This window comes from Tinamus guttatus, unplaced genomic scaffold (assembly GCF_059628265.1).
Source record: "Tinamus guttatus ecotype Peru unplaced genomic scaffold, ASM5962826v1 Tinamus_guttatus_pri_ptg000081l, whole genome shotgun sequence".
Classification (NCBI taxonomy): domain Eukaryota; kingdom Metazoa; phylum Chordata; class Aves; order Tinamiformes; family Tinamidae; genus Tinamus; species Tinamus guttatus.
This window is the reverse complement of record NW_028288615.1, coordinates 619,839-645,771: the sequence shown is the minus strand read 5'-3', so window position 1 is coordinate 645,771 and position 25,933 is coordinate 619,839. Positions and strand designations below refer to the sequence as shown.

Here is a 25,933-nt window from a genome sequence, read left to right as displayed (position 1 = left end):
GACCTTTCTGTGACCAATATTCAGTTTCTATGATTCATTCAACCCCTGGCCTATCTCTTAATTCTTACAGCAGAAGCCCTGTTGGGGCCATGTCATGGATGCCTGTAGCCGTCACTGTCCCGTATGTAATCCCGTAACACACACATAAGACCATTAGAAGTTCTCATCCCTCAAATCTTCCTCCAGCACACCATAAACAGTCCCAAATGGGAGCTAGCCCATGATTCAGTTCTGTAAACCTCAACTGGCAAAAGAAGCCAGGAAGAGTCAACTGAATAGAGAGAAATGACACTAGCAATGCTTTTGCACTGAAATGTCATATTCTTTAGGAAAGCCCCAAGAACTTTATACTTCAGGTCAATTCTCACATCAGCAACACTTCCATTTCCACATAATGAGTAATGCTTTCACCATATTCTTTGCTGAAAATGTTATTTCAGATGTACACGTGCATAATGATCATTACATACAAAACATGTAAAGACGTCATCACCCATGTCCTTTTGCAGCAGGCAACTAATGGTCTGCACAACAAAACACCACTCCCACTACACCCAGTAATCATTTGCCATCTCCCCAAAGGACCATGCTTACTCTCAACTCCTGGAGGTAGCACTGCACCGGGTCATAATCCACTACGGGGAAGAGGACCTTCTCTCCAGCACTGTTCTTCACCACTCCCCGGGAAAATGACTTTGCTGGCCGGTCCACACTCTCCATATGCCGAGGAATCTGGTTTGGGTTCAGGTGGATTAGGACATCGTAGAAATCCAAAGGAGGACGGAAGACCATCTGCAGGGAGAAGAGACCAGAGTTACTTGCAATGTAAGACACAGGAGGACAGGAGAGCTGGGAGAGATTTCCCAAGTCATTATCTGCATTTTATTCCTTCCTGACCTCCACTGCCACCTTAGAAAACAACAAGTGAAAGTCAAAATTTTGTGAGGTATAAGAAGTTTGACAAGATGTCTCTAGGAAAAAAACCTCTATGGCAGAGTCATTGGATGCTCCAGCCCTGTCTGGTCACCTTGTTCACTTTGAGCTATACATCCTGGTCCATCATGTGCTCTGCTCATATTAAAATAGCTTGCGACCCTCATTCTCCTGCACCCTGTACAAGTGTTGTAAGTACAACAACATGTACAGCAACATCATTCCCTCTTCAGCTATCTCTTTGTGGATAAACTAAATGTTCTCTGGACCAGCAAAAGGCACCGGTAAGGACACTCTTTGTTACTGCAACCCACTCTTCTAGGAAGCTAAACCCTTTGGGAGGGAAATTGCTTCCCAGCCACTTCAGACATCTAACCAGAAGGGCTTCATTCATCTCACTTGTTTTCCCAACTCTCTAGGCTAGGAAATGGTCACTGCAGAAACTCGGTGAACAAGGTTGTCCTCTCCAGCTTTGACCACAGACCACAGGAAGCTCTTTTGAGTGCCAGAGGGTGTGGTGTCAAGAGAGGGACAAATGGCAAGTTGAGATAGGGTAAACATGGAGAGGAGCAGAGTTACAAAATAAAACAATAAAACAATAAAAAAAGAAGATTCAAGAAGCTATAAGAGCCAAACTGAGCCATAGGGAACACAATAAGCTGTATAACAATGGAACAGCCCATATGCCAAACAGTCATCACCCCAAAGAACATCAGCATCTTCCATCAAGCAAACAGAGGGTAAGAACGTGCCCCGTTAATAGAGGAGAGCAATCCCAGGCACATAAATATTTGGACAGGCAAGATCTGGCATTCTGAATACAGCTGTATTAAAATGGAAAACTTAAAACTGTGTGTACGTTTCTGTGGAATAACTGACGTGGGGACGCGAGCAGAACGACCAGACACCACCCAGCAAGGCACTGGCTGAAAACTCAGCTGACAGCTGGTTAATGGCCAAGTTGGAGAAAACACGTCAAGAACAGCATCAGTTGGCACCAACTCCCCGCTGTGGTCCACAAGGAGTCCTTTTCCCACACAGCTGACAAAGCTCATGGCTTATTCCATCCCCTTGGGAATAAAGTAATGGCTCTCTCAGACCCAATTCTGCATCCACGTGAGAAGTAGTACATCTCCAGCAACCCAAATGCAAGGAAAACCAAAACCTGGAGTTTCCCTTGGCACATTTCTTTAGACACATCATGAGAAGAGGCATCTCCAAACAGCATTTGAGATGTTTTTCTCTCCACCGAGCCCTATGGTTTGCTTACAAACAGATTAGCAGCCCTGGAAACAGTGCCCTGTGCTTATCCCCAAGGAATGTCACAGTCCTAGGAGGACAGGGGTACAAGCTGGAGGACACACTTGGGATGAGAAAGAATCCTGCTGCAATGGCCAAGAGGAAGAGAGGAGGGAAGGAAGAATTAGGAGGCCAATCTCAAAGGTTGGGAGGCCAGTATGGAAAAGTAACAGCTCGTTTCATAGCAAGAGCCTCCCAGCTCACCTCCAAGTTTGAGTTTTGGTCTTGGGATCCTGCTGTAACCACAACTAGGTATTCCCACCAGTACAGCCAAGCCCTCCTCTTCAACGTACCAGAGCTCAGAGCTCACCCAGAGCATCTTCCAGCCCTGCCAGCGGGGCCCAAGGCAAGCCACAAACATCCTTCCAAAGTTCAAACCCTAGGGTAATTCAGGTAACCCTTAGCACAAAGCACCTCCAGCCTGAACCAAATTGGACAAAGTCACCACACAAACTCAAGTTTGTATCTCAGAGGTTGCAGGATACCTCTCCCTAGCTTTGGGGTTCCTTTCTCTTAAGGTGATTAACCTAAAGATGCCTGACAAGTGCTGGGTATCTAGGGCCAGTGTGCACCAACAGACTGTTTCACCTAGACCATTTCTAAAGCCAATCCTTGGCCAAAGCCAATATTCAAGTAAACAACACTTCAGTGTGGAAAGTGACCAATAAAGCAGCACCACTTTGCTCTTATCCATTCAGTAAAACTAAGTAATAGCTATTGGAGCAAATCTGCTATTTCAAGTCTGTTTTCATTGCCTAAGCACATATGGCCAAGCACCTGAAAGGTGCATTTGTCATATCTCACTACTGCACAGCTTTTCAAGTCCCCTCAGCTTCAGTCATGGAAGAAAGCAGAAAGGGTTAACCCTTAGTGATTTTTCGTTAAGTGCTGCTTTGTTGTCCTCAAACCAAATCAACGGCTTTCTAAAAAAGCATTTCTGTCCTACCAATATCTGCACTACCTTGGGCTTGGACAGAAGCACACAAACCAAGTTTACATGAGACAAAACAGTCTCTCAGAGGCACTGTTTGTTCTGGCCAGGGACACATGACTGATTCAGCAGAAGAAACGTTTCTCAGGTTCTCTCATGCTTTCTCATCCCCTGAAAAAAATCAGAGAGCCTTCAGGCAAACAAATTTGCCCTAATTTATTACATTTCATCCCGAGCTGCAATCTAGGGTCGAATTTCCCAGAAATGAGGTAGGTCTATCCTTAACTTTCAGTGCCCAGCTGTCCTGGAGGCACCAGCCTTCACTCTCCCACTGTCTCTGCTCTTCGTCCAAGGACAACCATGTGTGGCTACAGTCCAAATCCTACTGAACACATCCCAGTAATTATCACTGGAAGACCAGGATCTTCTTTGCGTTTTGGTGGCAAACTCATTTCCTGCTACACAGGCTAAGCCCAGAAACTCTGCTCAGCACAGACCCCCAACCCAGGACCCCTTTCCTAGGGCAGGAAAAGATCCAGCAGCCACAGAGTATCCGCAGAGGAGCTGAAAGGACTGTGAATCCCTCCACTGACAATGACATCTCTGACTCACAGAAGAGGGGCTGCATCTTGTTTATTCTCAACAGTTTATGTCTTGAGACTCAGAATTAAAACTTAGCTGCAGCCAGGAGGGAGAGGGAGGGGGGATAAATCTCCCTGCTCTTCCTGAGGTTTTCTTCCTTACAGCCAAGCTGAGGGGTGAAGGAGCACAGAGGCTTTGTGTTCACTTTCCAGAGTCAGTTTGCCAATCACTTCCCAGCCATGCAGCTCATGAAAAGAGCAAGAGGGAAGAAACCACTGCTGAGGAGGCAGAGGAAGCATCAGTAGGAGTTCTGAGGAGCTTTCCAGTCATTGGGATGAGTCAAGAAGTCTTGAGAAACAAGCAGGAAGAAACAAGCCAAGGGAAAGGGGAGCTCTCCATACCCAATTAATGCAGTCGTCACCCTGTGCTCGGGAGAGCGCAGGTCCCATCCACCAGCAAGGACTGTGGCCAAGAGCTGACTGCCAGATTCCTCCCCCAGAGAACCAGCACGAAGGCCAACAGGATGACACGGCCATACACAGCCAAAAATGGACATTCATGGGGCTCCACTTCCCAGTCAACACTCAGGCTGGTTTCTGGGGTTAAAACCGACTGCTCTTGTGCATGGAACAAGAAGAGAGGAAATAGAGCAAGGATAATTACCAAGTCTTTGCTATTAACTGCAACCACATGCAAACCAACTGCAGCAGCCGTGTGTTTCACCCCAGTATGGTTAACATCACAAGCACAGACACAGAGCAGGCAGGCAGTCTGACAGCTCCTCCTGGGTGGATGTTCCTGCACCAGCCAGCAAGCACTGACCTAATGCCAACTTTCAGGCTGTCTACCGTTAAAAATATACCCCCAGGAAAGGCAGTGCTGAACCATGAATAGCCTGTGCTTACATTCCCCAAGCAGCAGCCTCTCGTTTCCCTCCCTTCCACATTAGGAAGGTCCAGAGCAGGCACAGATGAAACACGCCGACCAGGCAGCTAACACACAAGCAGCAAAAACCTAAAGCTTCTTCAGGGAGACTCCTCGGAGAGCCCACAGATGCCCAAGTGGCAGGGAGCGACCCTTACAGCTTTGCAGGAGCTCATTACAACCCTGGCTAAACTTAGACTCAGAATTGAGAAACAAGACGTGTGTCACCCCTCTGCTGCCAGACACGTGGCTGTCAACACCAAGACAGGTACCAGCCTGGAGATGAAGCAGGACCCGAGCAGATACCCCAGGCACGAGTATAGCGCCCTGTTTCATAGGTCCTGCTGCTGAATTGAAACCATGCAGGCAGCTCTGCAAAGCCAGAAGGTCTGAGCCACAATGCAAAAAACAGCTGGCCAAACAACACAGGAATAAAAGGAAGGCCCAGGGTCCTCAAACCAGGGCATGCCACGACGCTCAGCCTGGTATCACTTGTGCCACAGCACTGAGAGGTGCCCAGGGCTCTCTGCACACCCACAGAGTAAAGGTTTCCCATCCAAAACATCCAGCCAGAGCAACACTTGGGAGAACACAGTGCCAGACCCATGCCAAACCACTCAAAACTCGGCTCCAGGACCCCACAAAATATTTTTTTTCTCAGGATTTCCCAATTTCCTTGGCACTCAGCCTTAGCCAAGAGCAGGTCCCTACAATCACCGGCATTCAGGACACCAGTCAATACCTTATACAGAAGAAAATAGGCCCGAAGCCCAAACTGGACAGTAGTCCCAGCTGGACAAGGGCCACAGTGGCCTCAATGGCCTCATCGTTACCATTATCAGATGGGAAGCACTGCACCGGATAAGGATCATTTACCAGATGGGCCTGACCCACCCCAGCTTCTCCCCTCATCAACATTCCTCACCCACCACGTTTTCCGTAACACGGGGAGTGCCGTAGATGAACCCATCGTTTAAAGGGCATCAGGAGCTAGCAGGTTCACTTCCTTCACTAACAAATAATAATTCAAGGAACATGAAGCTACTATCAAGGCTTCCCCCCAAGAGGTTGCTCAGGGACACCCACCCCTGCGCTGGGAACAGGCAACGTGATTAAAACCGACCCCCAGAGCCTGCAAGTGTATTCCAGGTAAAGTCAAGAGCAGCCAAAAGATCACAATTACCCATGAGGCCAATTCCAGAGGACACGCAGAAACAACAAGGGGGTCCAGGCACATCTTGGCAGAAAGCAGCATGGGGGAGAAAATAAGCCTATAAATACACAGGCTCCCTCCCTGCAATTTCCCCTCTCAGTCGCTGTGAAAAACATCATCAAGGCTGTAAGCTGTCCCCACAGCATCAATCTGACCCCTCCCAGGGGCCTTTTATCCAGGTGGAACCTCCATCTTATCAAGGCTCAACCTCCAGCTTATTCAGGCTTTCTGTGACGGATCTCTAAGACAGGCACTTTTAGCCAAACATAGAGCTGAGACTCCTGTCCAGGAGAGAGCTGCACATGGTGGCGGTGGGAGGGACCTGTAGAAGCCACACAATCCACCCACAGCTCAGACTGAGAGGTCTGCATCAAACAGAGCTGCGAAACACAGCCCTACGTCCTGCAACAGGGACTCCACAGCCTCCCTGGGCTGCTCAACTTCCAGACTTGGGCTCGAGACCAGCTTCCTAAACCACTCTTCCTCTGCAAATTCATTGCTTCTTGTCCCAAGGGAACAATGCAATGGATCTCCTTTCTCTTTGCAGAGCCACTCTCTCCTTGCTTTTAAGCCATTTGAAAAATGCCAGCCCATCTTTTCTGTCAGTTCTAGACCAGCTGGTCCCAGTCTTTGACCTTCCCTCCCAGATGGCACTTTCGAGACTTCCCTCTCACTCCCTTAGTCTCCCCAGTTGTGGCTAGGGCCCTCCTCACCTAACGGTAACCACAAAGAGGTCTGCATAGGAGCTAGTCCTGCAGGGTCCCATAAAGCCAGACTCACTGATCATTTTAGACATCCACTTTGAAAAGGAGCCTCCCGCCACGTGGCAGCGCTCCGGGGAGCTAGGGAGGGCCGGCTCACATCACGGAGACGCTGCACACGCTTTTCACTGCAGCCTTCCAGCACGCTCTTGGCTCACACACACAGGCAGGAGGCAGTTCCCAAGATCACTCTCCTACCCCAGCACACAATGCTGCACTCACAGCACTGAACATAAAGACATGCAGTGCCTAGACGGCTGAAACACCACTCTCCACGCTGCTAGGAGAACTTGTTTTGAGCATGACCCAAGGTGCAACAACTACAGAGGTGACACATTCTAAGTTGAAGCGTTAGACATCCTTTACAAAACCCTACCTCTGCTTATTAAACTGCCTCTCTGCAGATCCCATCTGCAGTCAGACACACTGTCCTCCCCTTCCCATTTGGAAGGGCAGCCCAGTCATGGGACAAACAAATGTGCAAGAGCTGTTGCACGCAGCTCAGGCAGGGGCTGTCTGCCACAGACTAGACAGAGGACACCCTAAAGTCTCCCTTCTCTACCAAACAGGAGCACAAAGAGATATCACCTCTACCTAGCTCCCCAGCTGCCGTTTCACGTGGAGGAGCACTGATCCCAGTGGTTTCTGCCAACACGACTTCCCAAAAGGCCTCTCAGACTCCAGATGTGAACTCACCTTCTCTGGGACACTTTCAAAGAGAAGCTGCTTTTGCAGCTGTTATATCTGAACAGCTGGCAGCCCAGGTGCTTTGCTGGCCACAGGACAACCCAAGTGAGGAGGAGGAAGACTGGACTAACTCAGACTGCACTAAAGCAGGCAACAAGTCCCTGGCTGGGCACAAATGCAGTGTTATGGCATCATTTCTGAAACTTTGTTAGGATCATCCCCTCCACAAGTCTGTCACTGGTCCAGGAAATCTCTACGGTCATCCCTTCATCCTGTACCAATTAGCCTGTAACGACTACCTTCTCTTGCCTCTTGCTCAGCCAAGTGCTGAAGAGAATCACAGTCTCATCTCCCTAATCATCCTTTAACACAATATCCTGGATCCTTTTCAGTCTGGACTTTGCTCTAGTCGTGACGCAGAAAGGAAGAGCACTTACCGGCTATTCTGTCTGTTATCATCTTCCTCTTCCTCCACCCCACAATAGGCTCCTGACAGGAGGAGCAGATGTAGCAGTTACGTGGACATGGGAGTGCAGAAACTCGGCGTGCAGTGACCAGGAGTGTATCTCCCTCCACCAGCCAAGAGCTAGGGCAGTCTGACAAGGGACTGATCCAGGAACAGCTCTCGGCTTTGAAAGCAGCCAGCTCCACACAGCCTTATCACAAAAAAGAAGCACATTCCCCGAGAGCGAAGATTTAACCTGCACCATGAGGACGGGCCCCTTGCTCTCGGCTTTCATCCCTTTATGCCAAAATACTCACATGTCTCCTCAAATAGGAGGTTCATTATAACAGCTTCCAAGCACCCAAATGCAGCAGCAGCAAATAGCATGTAGGAAAGAGTAGGATGCAGCCCTGAGCTCTGCTGCCAACTTACATGAGGCTCCCCTTCTACCCATTGGCATGTACCTCCTTCATAGAATTCCTGTACTCACTCCTCTAAGGAAAAGACCAATTGCAACAGTGCCAGTGTTTGGGATAAGAAATAACCTAAACCCTTCACAGCTCCTGGCCAACACTCACCACTCTTGAACATGGGATGCAGCTGCCAAGATAAACTGTGCTTGGAATGACAGCCTTTGACACCTTGGAGCTGCCAATTCAGCTCAGCTGTACGCCAGGCTGGCTTCACAGGGCAGCCCCAAGAAAAAATCAAGGGCCTCCACGTTGCTAGATGCTTTGCAAATGCATAAAGACAAATACCGCCATCTGAAACCATACAGGGTCTCTATAAGTAGACCTGAAAGCAGATCGCAGCATCTCCAGTCTCGGGAGACTGACCCAGCAGGGTCACTGGCCTTGCCTGCAGAGCCACAGCTAAAAGTATCCACATCATAAATCAGAGCAAAACTGCAGAAATCAAGCATCTGGCACACTGAGAGTGCTAGTCAAGCACTGATGTACCAAACCCTAAGAGAGAAATGCATCTGTCCTGTGGACAGAGACAAAAAGAGTGCTTCTGTTTTATACATGAGGGCACCAATACAAGCCAGAGGTCCTAAGAGACAAAAGAAAAACCCAGATCTCCACATCCCTAGTCTTAACTCACTACGCGGCAAAGACAGAACAATTTGGATTTTATTTCTGCTGGAAAACCTCAATTCAGGCACACAGAGGAGCCTAGACAGATAAAGTTACACTGCTCAGCCAAGCAGTTCATGCACCTTGCAGTTTTCTTTAAACAAGTTCAGGTGAAGACCTGTATCCTCCCCCCAGGTCCTAACCTTTTCCAGCTGGACTTGAACATTGCATTCAGTCAGAATCCAAAATACTGCTAAATGGATTTGTCCAGGGCTCTTTCATCTCATCTTTTTCATTGCAGTTCCTTCACCACAAAACATCAAGTCAAATTGACTTCAGTTCCTTTTCCTATCCATTTAAGATACCTAAATGATATCCTAAATAAATGGTATCCTAAACACCAGCCCTAAATGCCTCTAGAAGAAGTCCAGCAGCAGCATCTGCTGTGCAACTTGACTCAGGCTAAGCCAGAAGCAGAACCATACTGCAGGTCCAGCACTGAGGAGATGCGCCCAATGCTGCACAAAGCTCCAAGACCAGTTTGAAGTCTGGCTGAGCAGTTTCCTCACTGTCTGAGGTAGGGGGAGACAGGTTTTAAAGAGAAACTGGCTAGTAGCTTGGGAACTCGGGTCATGCAGACACACTTGCACATGAGAACAGGACCTGATGGGGCAGTCTCCATCCCACATCAGGATAGCTAGATGCTCCAGGCCAGCTCCTCTCCGCAGCTCATTTAGAACCACCCCCACATCCTTGGGCAGGTGCCCAGAAGGATTACCTTCACATCTTGGCTGTTGAGTGGGTCCATGAGCTGCCCCTCCAGGGCCCGGAGGGACTCTGAGGCCAGCACAAGAAGGCGCTGCAGGATCTGAGGAAAGAAGAGAGCAAGAGGATAAAACTCGGGGCTTTGCAGAAAGAGGGATGGACATGACTAATGCACAGCGCACTGGAGCTCAATGCTGGGACCACTAAACTGCCCCAATTTGGCAGCCACCACAGGGCAAGAAGAGAAGAGCCCTGCTCACCTGTGCTGAGGGTCGCTCTCTGGTCCACACCGAGGTCCACTTGTCCTTGGGGGTGGCAATGAACATGACGGGGAGGCGAGAACGATCAGCCACAAACTTGTTCTTGATCTCCATGCAGTCGGCGTCTGCAGAGGGCAGACAGATGGGTCAGGTGCTCTGCCCCCTCCACACCCACAGGACATAGCCCAAGAAAGGGCAATGTAATCGACTTTTGTCCTCACCCATCCTTTTGCCCACACCCTCAGATCCCCTGTTTCCATGCAGCCAACTCCCTGGCAGTCCGGACCAGGCTGCTTCCCGTTTCTCTTATCCAACAGGAGAAGCAGAGCGAAGCAGCAGTAACTCCCATGAACTAATCATCAGAGCCCATAATGCACCCAGCAGGTACCACGAAGCAGCAGCAGGGTCTGCATTTGACACTCAGCCACCTTCATGCCCTGGTACATCAGCTCCTTATTCATGTTCACCTGCATGGAGGAAAGCAAGGCCATGCAGGGCCTGGTCCCAAAAGCCCTTCACAGTAACACAGCCTTTGGGCACAGGTGCTTTTCACATCTGACAAATCACTCTTGCTAAACAACAAGCAGAGATGAGTGACGGTGAGACAACGTGACAAACAGCAGCAATGTAAACCAGCTGCCAGGACCGTGCGGGAAACACCGATGCCAGGGCAGGAGCGTTTTGGAAACCACCAGGGCAAGAACAGTTTGGAGCACGAGCCTCTGGCATGGCCCCCGCAGCACAGCACACGCAGCCACCAGCGGCCACACAAACGAGAACAAGCCCTGAACATAAGGTGGGGGATTCAAGACTACAGCCACTGTTCCAGAGACACAACCAGCAAGATGAAAAGAGGGATTCCCCAACAAACAACCTTTTTCCGTGACCATGTTAAGGTTTGATCACAGATTCTAGTGACACAAAGGAGCCACAAATGTGTCTTTCAGCTCAGTCCACAGAAGAATGAGTGCATCTCTGGCTCTCAGCAAGATGCCAGTCTGAGAAAGACAGGGCCAAAGGCTGTGGGACACTCAATCTCTCTACGCACAAATCCGTACAAACCAGGATGGCTGCCAGCCAAAAAGGGTTTAGAGGTGGCAAAGCCAGCAGCACAACCAGCTTTTGCAACAGAGAAGGAAACGCCAATACAAACCCTGGCCTCCTCCCCTCCAGTCTCTGGGTTGCTGCTGCTGCAGAGCAGCACTGAGGGCCATTGACAGGGCAGGAGGGAAGATGCTGGAGCCATCTCGCACAGCTCACAAGGGAAGCTGGTGAGAGAAGAACCCCTTGGGGGCCAGATACTAAATCCAGAGGAGTTCACATCCGGCTCAGGAAGTCTCCACGCTGCAAGGAGCGGGAGGCTGTGAGAGCTGGCGGGAGCACTGCTATACACTTGCTGTTCCAGCACTCTTCCTATCTGCCTATGGGAAATTTTGGAGACAGGATGCCCGGCCAGATGGACCTTTGCTCTAACCTCACATGGCCACTATTATGTAGGGCACAGAATGATTCAAAGCACAGTCATTGAGACTGACCCCAGCTAGGAACTTGTGTTGTTATACGCTGTTCAAAGAGTTTGCTTTCCAAGTTGTTTTTAAGAGAAAAAACAGCTTTTCTGTCAAAAGCATATTCCATTTTTTCATTTATATATATATGTTAATACAAAGCTTATGGATAGAAACATATCTAACAAACAACACACACAATTAATTGTCCTTCTCAGAAGTGAAAGAGTCAAGAGAATGCATAGGAACAGCTGATCTCTCCAGTGCTGCCCACACTACTCACAAGCAGTTTTTACTTCTCTGTTATCAAGCAGCTTTAAAAGTTTGGGTGTTGTTCTTCACCGCCACCAGAGCTGTGAAATATCTGCAGCACAGTGAACTAGGTCTTTTCTGGTCCCCATGTCATCCAAAATAGATGATCAACAGACAAGGCAATCAAACAACATCTCAGGATCACACATTTCCTTGGATGCACCAATATGTTCCTCTGGAAACCCGAGACACATTCACCAGGAGATCAACAGAGCCCATGAGAAGAAATAAATAAATAACAGGCCTCCCCCATGCTCCTGAGCACTTGGATGATTGAAGCCTTTTTCCTCCCTCTTGCATGTTTCTAAGTCAGGCACTAACAGCTAATGCCAGTGCTTCAAGCTGCTTAGCAGGGCTCCTGAAGCAAACAGGGTAGGGAGGCTTTGCACCTCTCCACACATGCTCCACCAGCAGCTGAAGGTGATGCTCTCCCAGCGCAACCACCAGGCAGGTGGCACCTAGCAAGAGCAAAGTGTCCAAACTACTCCAAATGCAAAGGGCCCTTATCCTGCTCCCCTTTGGGTCTTGCCCAGCTCACCCCTGTGCGGTGCCTGTCCAAGGCAGTTTACAGAGCAGCCTTGGCCGCGTGCCGGTACCCTGTGCTTGTGCACAAGGAGAACCTCCTCATGCAAAACAGAGACACCTCAAGGAAGGACAAGATGAAGGACAAGGTTACAAGACACAGAAGCAAAGGCATGAGCCAGGAAGAGCCAGGGCAAAGCCTCAAACTAAAAGGCTGCCCACACAGGAGCAGAGGGCTTCAAAGACACTATATAGTCCAAAACGGCCCACGCTCACAAGGAAAGATTTCAGTAATACCACAAAGCAACATAAAACTGTCAGCAAGATCAGCTCTTCAAAGGCAGGTATGAGGAAAAAACAAAGCAAAACAAAACAAAAGCATAACCAAACAAACCCTGAAGCCAAGTTAAACAGAGTAGGAGAATAAGAGTGTGGAAAATCTCCTTGCCCAAGGCTGAAGCTGTGACATTAAACCGTATCCAAGACCCCTAGAGCCACACGCTGAGCCAGGAGGGCCCTAGACCTTCATGCCACGGCTCTCCTACAGCTGTGGCCAGAGCTACCCGGGAGAGCCTGTGTGCTGCCAGCTCACCTGTGAGGCCTGCGTTCAGGTTGACAATGAGAGGGCTGTTTTTCCAGTCAAAGGTTGCCAGGAAGTTGAGGAAGCGCAGAAACCCAACCTGGGGAGAGCTGCAGCGAGAGAAAACAACTTAAACACTGGCATTCACTGCCCTAGCCGATCACCATGGCAGAACAGGGCTTTCTGTATGACGTAGCAATAACGAGGCCACACACAGCCCCAGAAGAAATGTCTGAGTTGAGAAGGAAAACCAGAGGGAGTACAGGCTGTTTTGCTTTCTCTGCGTCCCTGAGTATACTAGGAAATCCATTGCCCTTGTTCCTTACTTCTCAGGTTAAAGCTGGGAAAAAAAAAGACACACAACTCAAAGAGACTGAAACTCTTCCCCAGTCTTGTCTTCTGCAGATCCCCCAGATCCCCAGAGAGGCAGCCGCAGTCTAGGGGTAGCACAAGGGGGAACCAGAGACAGAACTGCTCCCATGCTCAGTGTGGCTCTCAAACAGCACCACCAACTCTCACTTAACCTCTGCTTCCCTGTGTAAAACAAGGCAGCTGGGAAGATGGGGCTTCCGCTAGCAGATTATTCCAGAGATAGGAGAGCTTTCCAGGCAGTAGCCAGTTACTACACTACTGTTATTTCTGGGAAGGGAACCGGATCAAGAGCAGGACAGGCTAACCTTTGGGCTCTATACAGAGAATAAACATAGCCTTTAACTTCATTTTACTCCCTTTGGGCTGCATCCAGTTCACCTGCCAGAGGCTGCAAGCAATTGGCCCCATGGAGTTACTTCCCAACACTCTGCTCTGTTTAGCTTTCAATGGCTGGCCTTCTGACCTTCCTCTGGGAGTCTTTTCCAGGATAAATGGAGGCTGCACCAGCCAGCAGTGCCATAACATCACTAGCAGGGAACCCAGGAGTGTCAATGTGCTGCTAACCACCATGCACCCATCTCACCTTCTTCTAGCTGTTTCCCACAAGGAGCCCCATTAGTCTTCAGAAAGCACAAGATGACCCCAGCAGTTGATCCTGCCCCGCGGCAGAGGGAAGACCAGACCCTTGCGGACACATCTGGAAAGAGGCATCCGAGACCACTGTGCTGTGACAGTGCCACAAAGGCACTGCCTGTACTCAGAGGTCATGAAGACACTGGCTCTCATCCTCATCAGGAGAGCACATGGCCATCACTGCAGCAGGCAGCCTGCTGCTTTGCCCCACACAGCAGCATTTGGGGCAGGGGCTAGAGGTGGCCCAGCAGCACCAACAATCTCTGCCTTCTCCAACCAGCTGTGTCCAGCAGAGCTTGGACAGGGGTCCTATCACTCACTTTGGCATGCCAGTGGATGGACTAGCCCTCACAGCACCTCCTGCCCTGGCAGCATCCTAACTGCATGCTAAGTAGGAAAAAAGGGCAGTTAATCCCCATGCAACCAACTTGGGCTTTCCATCCTCACCTGGGCGGAGTGAAGGGGGCTGGCTGGAGGAAAAGATACGCCACGAGGAGGTCCATGCACTCCTCAGAGACGTGGTCACTCAGGAGCTGTGCATTGACCCAGCGCTTGGCCATTCGGCATGTACAACCAAAAGCAGGATGCTGCTGCTGGAGCCTGTGAGGAAGAGGGAGAAAAGCAACCATGACTGTCCCTCTGAGACCTCCTAGGACCCAAACTGCCCTTGTGGCATTCAACAGAGAAGTAAAGCAAGTGTCTGCCAGGGACATACATTCCACATACATTCCACATCACAAGCACAGGGCTCTCTTTGTGGGTGCTGCATTTTTGGGAGTACAAAAGCATAACGCTCCCCTGTAACTGCTGCTCATTGGTACTTGTCTCCCCCTACCAGTGAGTACTGATCTGACAAATGGGACAACCAGCTCTCTCCCTTACTCACATCTGTCCCCCTCCATCCGTACTTTAGAAGTCTTCCAGGCTAATAAGGGCAGAGGGACCTCTTCCCTTTCTATGGTGAACTCCAGCACCTCCAGCACCCAAAGGCACCTCCATACTAGCTCCCAGCCGCAGGACACGTCCCATTCCCGAGGATCCAAATCACCCTGCCCTGCCTACCCATGCAGGGAGCTGGTTAGAAAAGGCAGATGCAAGGTCTCCAGTTCCAGCTGCTGAGACTCCTCAGTGTCCTGGTACTTCAGCATCCCTTCTGGAGTGACTACTTCCTTCAAGATTAGAGGCTCTCGATGGTAGGCCACTTGCAGACGGAACACATAGCCATCCTGAGATGGGGGCAGGAAGTGAGATCAGGCTCGGCAGCAATACATGCAGACCCAAGCACAGACACAGTACTATCCTGGTCTCAACACCAAATATTCCCATCTTCCTTACCAGACTTAGTACCCAAACCCTGCTCTTATCCCGCATGGTCAACAACCACTCCCATAACTACCCTTGCATTCCTCTTCAGTGAGAGGGAAACATTGCTCTGGGAGGCCCCCACCGCTCCCCTACCTTGTACACGTCAGTGTGGGTGACTGTAGGTCTGCAGATCAAATGGTGCTGCTGCTGGAGCAGCTCGGCCAGCTGGAGGTGGAAAGCTGCCTTTATTCTCTTGATGGCTTCTTTGTCCTGTGGCCACCGGCCACTGCCTTCCATGTGGCACACAACTGAGGGCAAAAGGGACAAAAGGAGGCCAGTGAACCCCAAGGAGAAACAAGGTGTTAGAGGGCATAGCAGGAGCGAGAGGTTACAGTGCAAGAGCGGGGGGAACCAGGGCTCTGGTCCCACCTGTGACACACAAACAGAGCAGTAACCAAGCTAGTGTTGCCTCCTCCTCCTCCTGTTGGCTTCCAGTGAATCATCTTCTGCCCACATCTCTCCCCACTTACCTTTCAAAGGGGATATGTAGGCTGGGCAGGGCCTGTCCTCTGAGGGAAGCAGCAAGTCCTTGTTCCTGATTCTGTTATGAAAGGAATAAATCGGCTTCATGGGAACAGGAGGGAAGACCTGGGAGAGAACATCAGCAAGGACTTAGAGCAAGCAGTGGATCCCACACAGCAAAGCACAGTCCATTCCTCCTAGCCACCCGCCACAGCAAGGCCCCCCAACATGCAAGCTTTGACCAGCCTTTGCAGGGATGGGACAACACGGAAGAGGTACCGCAGCACTGCACGGCTTCTCAGGAGCCACAGAAACACAGACCAGTTCCACAAGCCCCTGCAGCCCGAGACTCAGAGGGCCAGGGCCTCCCCTCAGCCCTCGCTGGCTCCGCAACACACAGGCTGCAGAGGAGCACTCACGTCCGTGTACCGCAGGGCTGGGTGAACACCCTGCACAGCCGTCACCGTCAGCGGGAGCCCTTCCAGCTTCCAGAGCTTGCGGCTCAGGTCATCGTACGAGCAGACAACGCTGACCATGGCCTCCTCGCCGGTCCCCGAAACCTGCAGACACCAGAGAGCCTCTCAGTTTCTATCTCCCACCCTTGGGGACACAAGCACAGGCACTGATCTTTCCTCCTTCTCTGTCTAGAGAGGCAACTGAGCACCAAGGAGACAGGACTGACCCAGAGAGTGGCTTTCTGCAAGCACGCTCAGCAAGGTGGGGAAATAAGGGAAAGGGAGGCAAGGATCAAATGTATTTCTGTCTACACAGCAGGAACAAGCAAGCCAGTGGCTGCTTATCAGGTGGCAAAACAGATGAAATCCTGTAAAATGCGCTATGACAACACGAGGAATTGTGTGGCCACTACTCTGCCCAATAAAGAGAGAAGCTAAGAGTGATTTGGAAGGCAAGAAGAGACCATGTATTGGCTACAGCAAGATCTCTACTGCTGTCTCCCTTCTGCAAACTGTTACCACCAGAGGCAGCAGTTAACAGGAAACTGCTCAGATTACAAGCTTAACCATGGCAGAGCTGTGAAGCACAGAAAAAAAAAAAAAGGAAGGATAGGAAACATCCAGAGCACCTCAAGAGCCCTGGAGAGGGCATTTAAGATGCACAAGGAGAAATTCTGTTGTCCTGCTGCTCCCCCACCCCGAAGTACATCAGAGAAGACTAAATGAGGAATAAGAGTAGGCACTGACTGCTCAGATGCAGCTGAACCAGGCTACAAACATCCAACCAGGCTGGATTTTACAGCAGACCAGCAGCACCCTCTGCAGGCTGCGCTGTGAGTGACAAAAATCCACGAGAGATTTTCCACCTCTAGAGCTCACCTTCTCTCCTCCATCCTACCCCTCCCTTGTCCACTGCAGGCTTCCCTGGGCTGCTTGCACAGCAGCAACAGCTACTTGAGGATTGTGGTCAGACACCTCTGCCCACAAGTGCAAATTTATCCTTTGTTCCTCAAGGACTGGTAGAGTCTTCGTTATCTTCTCAAGTTCCCAAAAAGCACACACCCCCATCATGGGATTTACCAGCTTTTCTCACTGCAGATTACTTTGCATAGACAACTAAGAATCACAAATTTAAAAATAACTCCCTATAGCTCTTCCCATATTTCCCTTCCCTGAGAAACCTACAGTCCAATTTGGAATTGGGGAAGCACCTGTACCTCTTTTCCAGTCTTGACCACAGACTCCAACAGGGCTCCTGTGTAATAGATAGAGGATTCGGGAATGTCCGCATGGCTATAGGAAGACAGAAAAAGGAGCATTAGAGCTAAGACACATCACCCCAACCATCCTGATTGTGCAAGGACCAGTCCAAGCCCAATTAAGACCTTCCTATGTGGAAAAATCATGGTTAGGAGGACACCAAGTTCTTTGTGCATTCCTCCCATGCCCGGACCATCTACTCAAAGCAACATAGCAGCTCACAGAGCTTCACAGGGTTCACAGCCAAAGCTGCCAACCTGCAGCCACTCTTCCCAAGACCTCTCCTCAAGCAACCCCCTCATTCTTTGTAAGAGGGTCCCATTTTTGGCAGTAGGTCTCAACCTCTACAGGGAGGTTTTCCAGTGTTCTAGGTAGGTAGACCCAACCTTGTGGGCCACTATAGGGTCTCATAGGATTTCATACAACAAACCCCATGGTCCGAATGGCTTCTCTTCTCAACTCTGCCAGCAGTGAGTGTCTCAACATCCACTTGCAAAGGCAGAACCACTCCCACTCCTTGCCTTTAGCAGTTCCACAATGTCATAATGTCACATGGCTGCCCACACTACACTCTCTTGGGAAGCACTAAGGAGCATCCAGACCACAAAGCTGAAATGACTTCCTCACTTCACAAAGCTGAAACGACCCACAAAGTCCCACAAGACCTGGATCTGACAACAGTGTTACTTCAAGGGCACTACAGATTCAGCACAAGACATGAAGAGCAGCAGTGACCCCACAGAACCACAGGTCTCCCAGTGACAGCTACCATTTGGCCATATTCAGAACTACTTACAGCCACAGGAGGTGCCTGACGATTTGTTCAGGAATGAGGCGTTTCTGGCACACAGTGTTTGCCTCCCACACCACGGCCTCGCAGATGGTCCCATCCTGGAACCGTCTCAACTCAGATTTCTCCCCCCAGAAGGTTCGGAAGTCCTGGGCCTGCAGAGAGAAACATCAATGGTGCCAGAGCCACCAGTGACAGCTCGGGTCAGCCAAAACGCTGCTATGACTGCTGGCCACCCCTAGAGCCATCTGCAATGGGTGCACAGTGCCAGCCTCGCTCCAGCTCCCCAGCCCAGTTTCTGCCTGGCTCAGTTAAAAGGAGAGGAATGCAGGCTCAATCCCATCAAGATTTCCTCAAGTGGAGCAAAGAGGAGCTCGGACTTGACGTCTCCCACTGTTTCCATCTCATTGTCTCCCACTCATGCCAGCTGGAGCAACTATCTTCCCAGCCAGACCCCATTCCTAGAGACCCTCCTCATCCACCAAGATGTCTCAAGGACACCAGCATCCTGTTTGCTACCACTTGCTCACCACTGCTGTTGCTCCTTGGTCCTGAGCAGTTCATCCACAGCAGGCACCCAACGCTGAACATGCTATGATGTGCTGATGGACATTCCCAAGCAGCACAAATTTTCCCCAACCATCCTCTCTTGGATAAAGAAGTCTCTCCTTACCTCAGGACGATCAGCCTGAGGTCCCTTCTCCAACGCACTGGCAGCAAACTCTGGGACAAACAGCAGTCCGAATGCCAGAGGCCCAATGTCTTTGTGTTTTGGGGGCTCGGCTTCAATATGCCACTAAACAGAAACAGGAAATACGAAGCACAAGGAGAGGTGATTTGGCTGGAGTGGCATCTGCCAGAGTATCAGATCACTAGATAAAACACCTGCTACCCAGGACATACTCTGTGGTGCCCAGATGGGCACAGACCGGGAAGTCCTCATTTCTCCTTGATGAGAAAGCCAGCTGTCTTCACCCTGCCCCAATGCTGGCAATGGACTTCTGCCAAAACCAAGTCTTCCTGGCTGTACCCAGCACCCTAGCCAAAGTTCCCCAACCTCAGATCCTGCAGGTGCCTCCCACAGAGGGGAGAGATTCTCTCCATCCCGTACTGACCCAAGATCCCCTTCCCACACTCAACAGTGCTGCAAGGAACACCCAAAACCCCAAGCACACCAGGGATACAAACAACATCAAGCAGCATCCCTGGTCAGCGTGTTACCTCAGGGGTCTGGGGCAAGGAATGAGCCACCAGCAGCACTCGCCCAGCCAGCCCACGCGACAGCAGGGACACAACAAATGGAAGGGCTGCAGCCACGTAGTTCCCACCTCGATCCATCAGCTCATTCAGCAGCTGCATCTTCTTGCAGGCACTTTGCAGCTTGGAGACGTGTTTCAGGCTAGAGAAGGAGAGCAGCCAGTCACACATCTGCCTCCTCCACCAAATTCCTCCTCAGAAAGGTGCTGGAGGATGGATATAGGGAGAAACAGAGGGCCACTGGCGCAGGATGGGGGCTATGAAAGAAGCACTGCATTACATCACTGTGAGGCCAGGATCCCCAGGTCTCTCAGGACATACTATGGGAAATGCTGTTTTCTGAGGACAGTCACCATTCATCGCAGGTGAAAGCACTGACAAAGCTCCCCTCCTCCTAGGAGGATGTCTGGGCAATAGAAGTGCTATAGGCAAGAGGCAGCATGTCCGTTGCAGAGCTCTCAGGGGCATTTCCCATAGAGAAGGTCCAATATCCATCCTGCTCTGAAACCAGGAACAGCCCACTGCTTTCTGAAGAGATTTGCTCGACACCTCCCCACCAGCACAAAGACACTCACTGGAAGATGTGGTCAAAGGCTCTAAGCATGGGCTTTGCAGTCATGAGCACCAGCTGGAAGCCATCCACAGTGCTGTCATCCAGAACCTCCATAGAGCACTTGGCTTCAAATTGGACCTAAGCAAGGAGAAAACAAAGAGCAGAGGTATGAATGGGATGGAAGAGGTGGAGAGCAACTCTCTCCAGGAGAAGACACCAACAGTCCCCAGGCAACCATGGCCACCTCAGGTCCATGGTCACCAGCAGACATCAATCCCTGACAGCGTCCATTCTTAGCCATGAATGGAGCCAAGTAACCCACAGCACTTGCTGCCAACTATATGCTCCCCTAAACCCTTCCTGGCATTCCTGCAATCCATGTGCGTTTTTTTTTCTGCTCCAAAACAGTTATTTCTCTTAAACAGATGTCTGGCTTCACCCAGAAATGCCCACGCAGACAAAAACAAATTTCTTTCCATCTTCTGCGCAGGAAAGGCAAGATGGCACTAAATTCAAGTCTTAAAATTCCCTTCTAAGCTTCAGAGCTGGAAGTGTTTGTTAAAGTCTAAAAAGCAGCACTGAATCACCTCCCCACATGCAATATCCTTCTCGAGGATGTGTAGCACCCTCCATCTGCCTCAGCTCACTTGAGTGATGGAACCAAATTAGGCAGCAGTTCATCCCATCACCTTCCCTTCCCTCCTGCAGCCCCGCTGTCTCCTCAGGGTGCTGTCACATGGCTGAGGAGGCATGACATTTTCTATTATTAAACACAGGAACTGAATAAAAAATAAAATATAAAAATAAAATATAAAAATATAAAAATAAAATACATTAGGACATTTCCTTTGTCCCAGGAACTGGTGACCATGGCAGAGGTTAGCGTGTATCTTCTGCAAAGTCAGCTTCAGAAGCCAGCCAACAAGGCAAGACTGCATCCTCCACACCATGAACACACAGCTGTCCCAGATAGCTCAGCAACTTTTCAACAGAAACTATCAGTCTTGAGCAGAAGAGCCTCATGTTAACTCCTGATTGTCCCTGGATCCCTAAACAGCATCTTAGGGTGCCCTCATAATCTTCCAATACCTGGTGGTATTTGCTGGCAGTCATATCAGCGCAGAGGTTCACCAGCCCTGAGGGATCCACAAAAACCACTTCGAATGCCTGGTGAAAGTCATCCAGGGAAGGCTGGAAGAACAAACATGATCCGTAGTGCCACAGCGCAAGACAGACATCAAGACACCACCACCTCACCTCCACCCTGAGTCCCTAAAACACCATCCATGCCGATGGATACATCCCTGCCCGGGCAGCCCCACAGCACCAGCAGCCCAGTTGGCAGCCAAACACGGCACGAACTCTCTGGAAAGCTGCTTACAAGGGAGGCGTCCGTGTCCTTTGCTAGGCTGATCCCCGTCATACTCAGGTCTGTGGTGGCTGCAGACAGAGAGGAAGGAACAAGTCACACTGGCATCCACATCTCCCCCTCGGGGAGGGGGGCACACCCACACGCCAGTACCATGTGCTCTAACAACTCTAAACAGAGTGAAACACAATGCTGGCCTCTAACCTGTGCTGTGGCATCACCAAGCCACTCCAGCCACCCCTCTCTACTGTCTCTTCTTCTCCTGTCCTTCCCAAACACAGCATCCCTCCAGGTCACCACCAGAAAGACAAAAGCAGTGATTCCCTTTCCCCCATCCCATTCTGGCCAGGATCTGAGCCCACATGTCTGACACAGAGGGATGGGGAAGAAGACAGTGGTCCAGCAGCCCGAGGCACCAGGGACTCTGGCACCAAAAGAACTCCAGGGAGAGGTTTCACCCACTGCCATCTGTTGCAAAAGACCACCCAGAAGGAAGCAACTCACCCAGGAACTGCAGAACATTCCTCAGCACCTGGTAGCCACTCATCATCTTAACGATCTTGCGTTTCATCAGCAGATAGGCAACAAGCATAGAGGCCAAGAAGCCACTGAAACAGCCTAAGCCCTGCAAAAGCAGAGAGCTGGGTGAGGGTGAGCTCAGCAAGGCACTGTAAATGCCAGTGCTTACTCCACACAGCTGCTCTCAGCCACTGTCATCACCAGCAGGGCAGTCCCACAGCCCCAGCCCACTCAGGAAGAGACAGAGGCAAGTTCTTATTTAAGAAGCAGGACCCATGTTCCTTTGGGAAACAGATGAGCTTCCTCCAAAAACAGCATCAGTGGTGAAATCTCAAAGCAGCACAAATGTCCAGTTCACACTGACCCGCTGCAGCCCACAGGGCAAGACAGAACTCCTTGAGACCTTGAGACCTCCTATGAGAGCCCAAACCAACCACATAACCCACAAGAGACAAACTGTCACCTTTCCATCTCAGTGATGGGAGGTGAAGAGGCCAAAGCCAGGGGAGCCACGTGAGCAGAGCCTGTCTCACTCCCCAGCACATAACACACCTTGCTGAGCTGCCGCTGGTGTAGCCACACTTTGAGAAGAGCCAGCCCATCCTTCATGCCCGGGAAGTCAGTGGCGACATTGGACAAGAAATGCAGGTGGGACTGCAGCACTGTGTCACAGAGGATGGAGTTGTTGTAGTGAGGGGTTGGGGGCTCCGGCGCTCCTGGGAGGGGATATGACAATGTGTTGGATCCCAGCACAAACCTCTGATTCACTAAAAAACAGTCACAGCAAACCCAGCTCCCTGCACTTGCTGCAGGCATCAGCACAGCCAGGCAGCCTTGTGCTCCCCCAGGGCCTACCTTCCTTGGAAGTGCCCTGCTCCATGAACCAGGCAGTCCGAACGTTGTTCTTGCTGGGATAGAAACGGCTTGGCTTGAAGAAACCCGGGGCAGGACAGGCATGAAGTCGAACGGTAACCAGCTTCTCATCTTTGCCTTTAAGCATGGGGGACAGAAGTACAGGAGGAAGACATGTCAAAGACCCAGACTATGACTATTGAAGAAGATAGGAAACATCCCCATCTCAGGGAAAAAAAAAAAAAAAAAAAAAAAAAAGCTCCTCCCCACCTACGCTCAACAGTGGTAGAAATCATCTCAAGCAGAGAGTGACCAGAGCAGAATTGATAATAAACCAGAGCTCCCACTGCTCCTGTCCCTAGTCTTCCAAACCCGCCAGCCAGGTTGCCCATTTCCTGACCCCAGTGCCCTCATCCTGAACCATCCTCACCTCAAACACCCCACTGACCATTTCAGATCCAAACCTGCGATCACCTCAGGTCTGAAGAAACTCAGCAATTCACGTGCCCCTTGGTATTTCAGGGAAGGGACAAACTGTGCCTTGAGAAGGCCTCCTCTGCCTCAGGAAGGCAAGGGAACAGCAGGGACATGGGGAACAGGGAGGAGTGTTGCTAGACAGAGCAGCATTTCTGGAGCATCTACTTTACTGTCTGAAATACCCAAAAGCCAGATCAGTGAGCAAGGGGATAAGGAACCAAAGGAAAGAGAAGAACCACGAGGATTAGAGGCACAGGAGAAATTGAAGCATCGAAGCTTCAAAATTTATCACCAACTTCAACAAAAGCTTCAAACTGACCCCGTTCCCTCTCCAAAGAGAAATCCAAAGCTCCTGCCAGACACTCGAAGACCCTCAACTCTCCAGCTAAGATAGGAAAATCTATGACTGGCTCCCAGTCCCCTACCAGAACAAGGCTCAGGTACTACCTTGAGGCCGCAAGAGCAGGATGGGCTTGAGATGGTTGCTGTTCATGTAGGCAAAGGTTACGCTGCCAAAGAGCTTCTCCTTGGAGAAGTGATGGGCGATGTGAGCGAGGTACAGAGCTCTCTTGCGGTGGTAGCGCTGGTTCAGGTTGTCTTTGTCCTGGAAGATTTCCTGGGCAAGAGGGAAAGGTGGATCTCCAGCAGAGCCCAGCTCAGCCTGAGACACTGCACCACCAGCTTCACAAACATCACTGTTTCAGACACACAGCTGCTTCCCAAGGAGTGACAAGGCAGCCCGAAGCGCTTGGCAGGTGCTAACATCCCTGCAAGCAGAGCTGCTCAGCCCAACAGGGCTTCGCTCATCACACAGCCCACCATCCATGGGCCAGAGCGAGTCTGGACATCAGGAAAGCTCTGCAAGGATAACATCGCCCACCCTTCAACACAGGCTTGGGAGCAGGGATAGATCATACAATGGGATGAAGCCAGGTGGTAACCTGGCCTCTCTGGCAACTAGAAAATGTTCAGCTCAGAGATAATAAAACCCTCACAAGGACTGAAATCAAAGCAGCAGAAAGCTCTGATCTAGCAAGTGGGGCTGCCAGGCTGCACATCCAGATGCTGCAGCCTCAGTCGGGCACCAAGTGAACAGGACAGACGGTGCAGAGGACAGCAGGGGACAGGGTTCGGGCAGGTCCCAAGTGACTCGAGGGCAGACAAGGCCACACTCACCCGCGGCATGGTCACTGCCACGTCCACGTTGATCTCGGGCTTAATGCAGGTGCCCAGCAGGTAGCTGCCCACCACGTTCACCTCAGCTGGGGGCAGGAACCGAAACCTCCCCTTCACGCTGAACGGCACCTGCAGGAAGGGAACCTTCACCCCCTTGGGGAGCCAGGCCTGGTCTGTGAGCTGGGAACAGGTAAGACACAGGAAAAGCCTTTAGCAACATCAGTAACAACCATGCAGAGACCAATATCCCTCTTCCCACGTAAAGCTCCTTCTGACTAGCAGGAGCCGGGACCCAGCAGTTAGAGATGGAGCACCCCTCTGCCTCACCAACTCGAATCAAGTTATTATTTCTTCAGCCCCCAAGGGAGACATTCCACAGGGACTTAAGTCTGCTCAGAAACAGCTGGTCATCAACAAAGCCTGCTCCTTACAGAGGCCCTGCTGCCTCCTGTACCCTTCTGGGACATACATCAGTTTCTGAGGTCTCCGGGACAGAGCTCAGCAGGGTATTAATTTCGTGGAGGAAGGCATTGATCCTCTTCTTCTTCGTCTCCTTCAACGTCACCTCCTTCAGAAGCTCTTCAATCTGCAGTGGGACAGGGAAGACTGTGAGAGGCAGCTGCAATGCTGGAAATCGAGCAGGTGAGCAAGGCAAGCCCTGAGCTTCTCCACCAGCTCCGCTCAGCACTGACCCCCAGGCAGAGGCACAACAGCACAGCCGGGTTCAAGAGGCTGCGCTGTGCTCACGGGGCTTTAATCTGCCCTGTGCCCACAGCCCCTATCTGTCTGCTGACCTGCAGGCGGAGCAGACCGCTGTGGAAGAGATCCTCGGTCTCCTTGAGCTGCTGCAGCTCCTCGCTCGTGGGCGGCCGGTAGAGCTCGGCACGGCTCAGACGCACGGGCTGCAGCAGCGGAGCCGCTGCGGGCCGCTTCTTGCCGCTGCGCTGCGCGCCGCCTCCCTGCGAGGCGCAGACACACGCTGGACCCCGCCGGGCAGCACCGCCACCCCCATCCCGGTCCCACTCCCAATCCCCATCCCCACCGCGGTCCCTGCCGCCCCCATCTCAGTCCCGTCCCCGCCACCACGCCCAACCCCACCCCGGTCCCTGCTGTCCCCATCTCGATCCTGATCGCGACCCCGGTCCCCGTCGCCGTCACCCCCATCCCCATCCCGATCCCTGCCGCCCCCATCCCGGGCCCGATCCCGACTCCCGCCGCCCCCATCCGGATCCCGATCCCGGCCCCCGCCGCCTCCATCCCGGTCCCGATCCTGGCCCCGATCCCTGGCCTCGCCGCCGCCGCCATCGCCCCTCACCGCCATGGCCCCCGCCACGGCCGCCGCCATCACCGCGCACACGTGGGCGCCGCATGCGGCGCCGCCACCCGTGCTGGCCGCGCCGCTTCCCATTGGTCGCGCTGACCTGGTCCTCGGCTCCCATTGGTCGCGCGGCTTCGCCCCGCCCAGTCAAGCTTGCTTGAGAGGAGAGAGAGCGGCTCTCCGCCCCCGCTTTGCGGCGCGCCGTGCCGAAAAGCGCCGCGGTTTGCAGCGCTTGGGGGTGATTTACGGCAGCGGTGATTCCGTCCCCATGGCAACCGCC

At 51.5% G+C, this 25,933-nt stretch overlaps 1 protein-coding gene across 1 annotated transcript in view; it reads right to left on the bottom strand.

Annotated features, from left to right (window-relative positions):
* The window catches only part of NOL6 (nucleolar protein 6), a 34,073-nt gene extending 8,393 nt beyond the window's left edge, over nucleotides 1–25,680 (bottom strand). Inside the window, exons 1-24 of the mRNA XM_088520199.1 lie at nucleotides 25,651–25,680; nucleotides 25,130–25,294; nucleotides 24,805–24,921; nucleotides 24,336–24,515; nucleotides 23,607–23,775; nucleotides 22,686–22,820; nucleotides 22,383–22,546; nucleotides 21,816–21,936; nucleotides 21,324–21,382; nucleotides 21,032–21,133; nucleotides 19,965–20,080; nucleotides 19,354–19,531; nucleotides 18,806–18,928; nucleotides 18,139–18,287; nucleotides 17,300–17,375; nucleotides 16,047–16,187; nucleotides 15,636–15,753; nucleotides 15,259–15,413; nucleotides 14,863–15,026; nucleotides 14,248–14,400; nucleotides 12,808–12,905; nucleotides 9,877–10,001; nucleotides 9,630–9,719; nucleotides 595–792 (exon numbers count right to left, since the gene is read on the bottom strand). Of these exons, the coding sequence (XP_088376325.1) occupies nucleotides 595–792; nucleotides 9,630–9,719; nucleotides 9,877–10,001; nucleotides 12,808–12,905; nucleotides 14,248–14,400; nucleotides 14,863–15,026; nucleotides 15,259–15,413; nucleotides 15,636–15,753; nucleotides 16,047–16,187; nucleotides 17,300–17,375; nucleotides 18,139–18,287; nucleotides 18,806–18,928; nucleotides 19,354–19,531; nucleotides 19,965–20,080; nucleotides 21,032–21,133; nucleotides 21,324–21,382; nucleotides 21,816–21,936; nucleotides 22,383–22,546; nucleotides 22,686–22,820; nucleotides 23,607–23,775; nucleotides 24,336–24,515; nucleotides 24,805–24,921; nucleotides 25,130–25,294; nucleotides 25,651–25,680 (3,126 nt within the window). The remainder of the gene's footprint in view (nucleotides 1–594; nucleotides 793–9,629; nucleotides 9,720–9,876; nucleotides 10,002–12,807; nucleotides 12,906–14,247; nucleotides 14,401–14,862; nucleotides 15,027–15,258; nucleotides 15,414–15,635; nucleotides 15,754–16,046; nucleotides 16,188–17,299; nucleotides 17,376–18,138; nucleotides 18,288–18,805; nucleotides 18,929–19,353; nucleotides 19,532–19,964; nucleotides 20,081–21,031; nucleotides 21,134–21,323; nucleotides 21,383–21,815; nucleotides 21,937–22,382; nucleotides 22,547–22,685; nucleotides 22,821–23,606; nucleotides 23,776–24,335; nucleotides 24,516–24,804; nucleotides 24,922–25,129; nucleotides 25,295–25,650) is intronic.
* Between the last annotated feature and the right edge of the window lie 253 nt (nucleotides 25,681–25,933).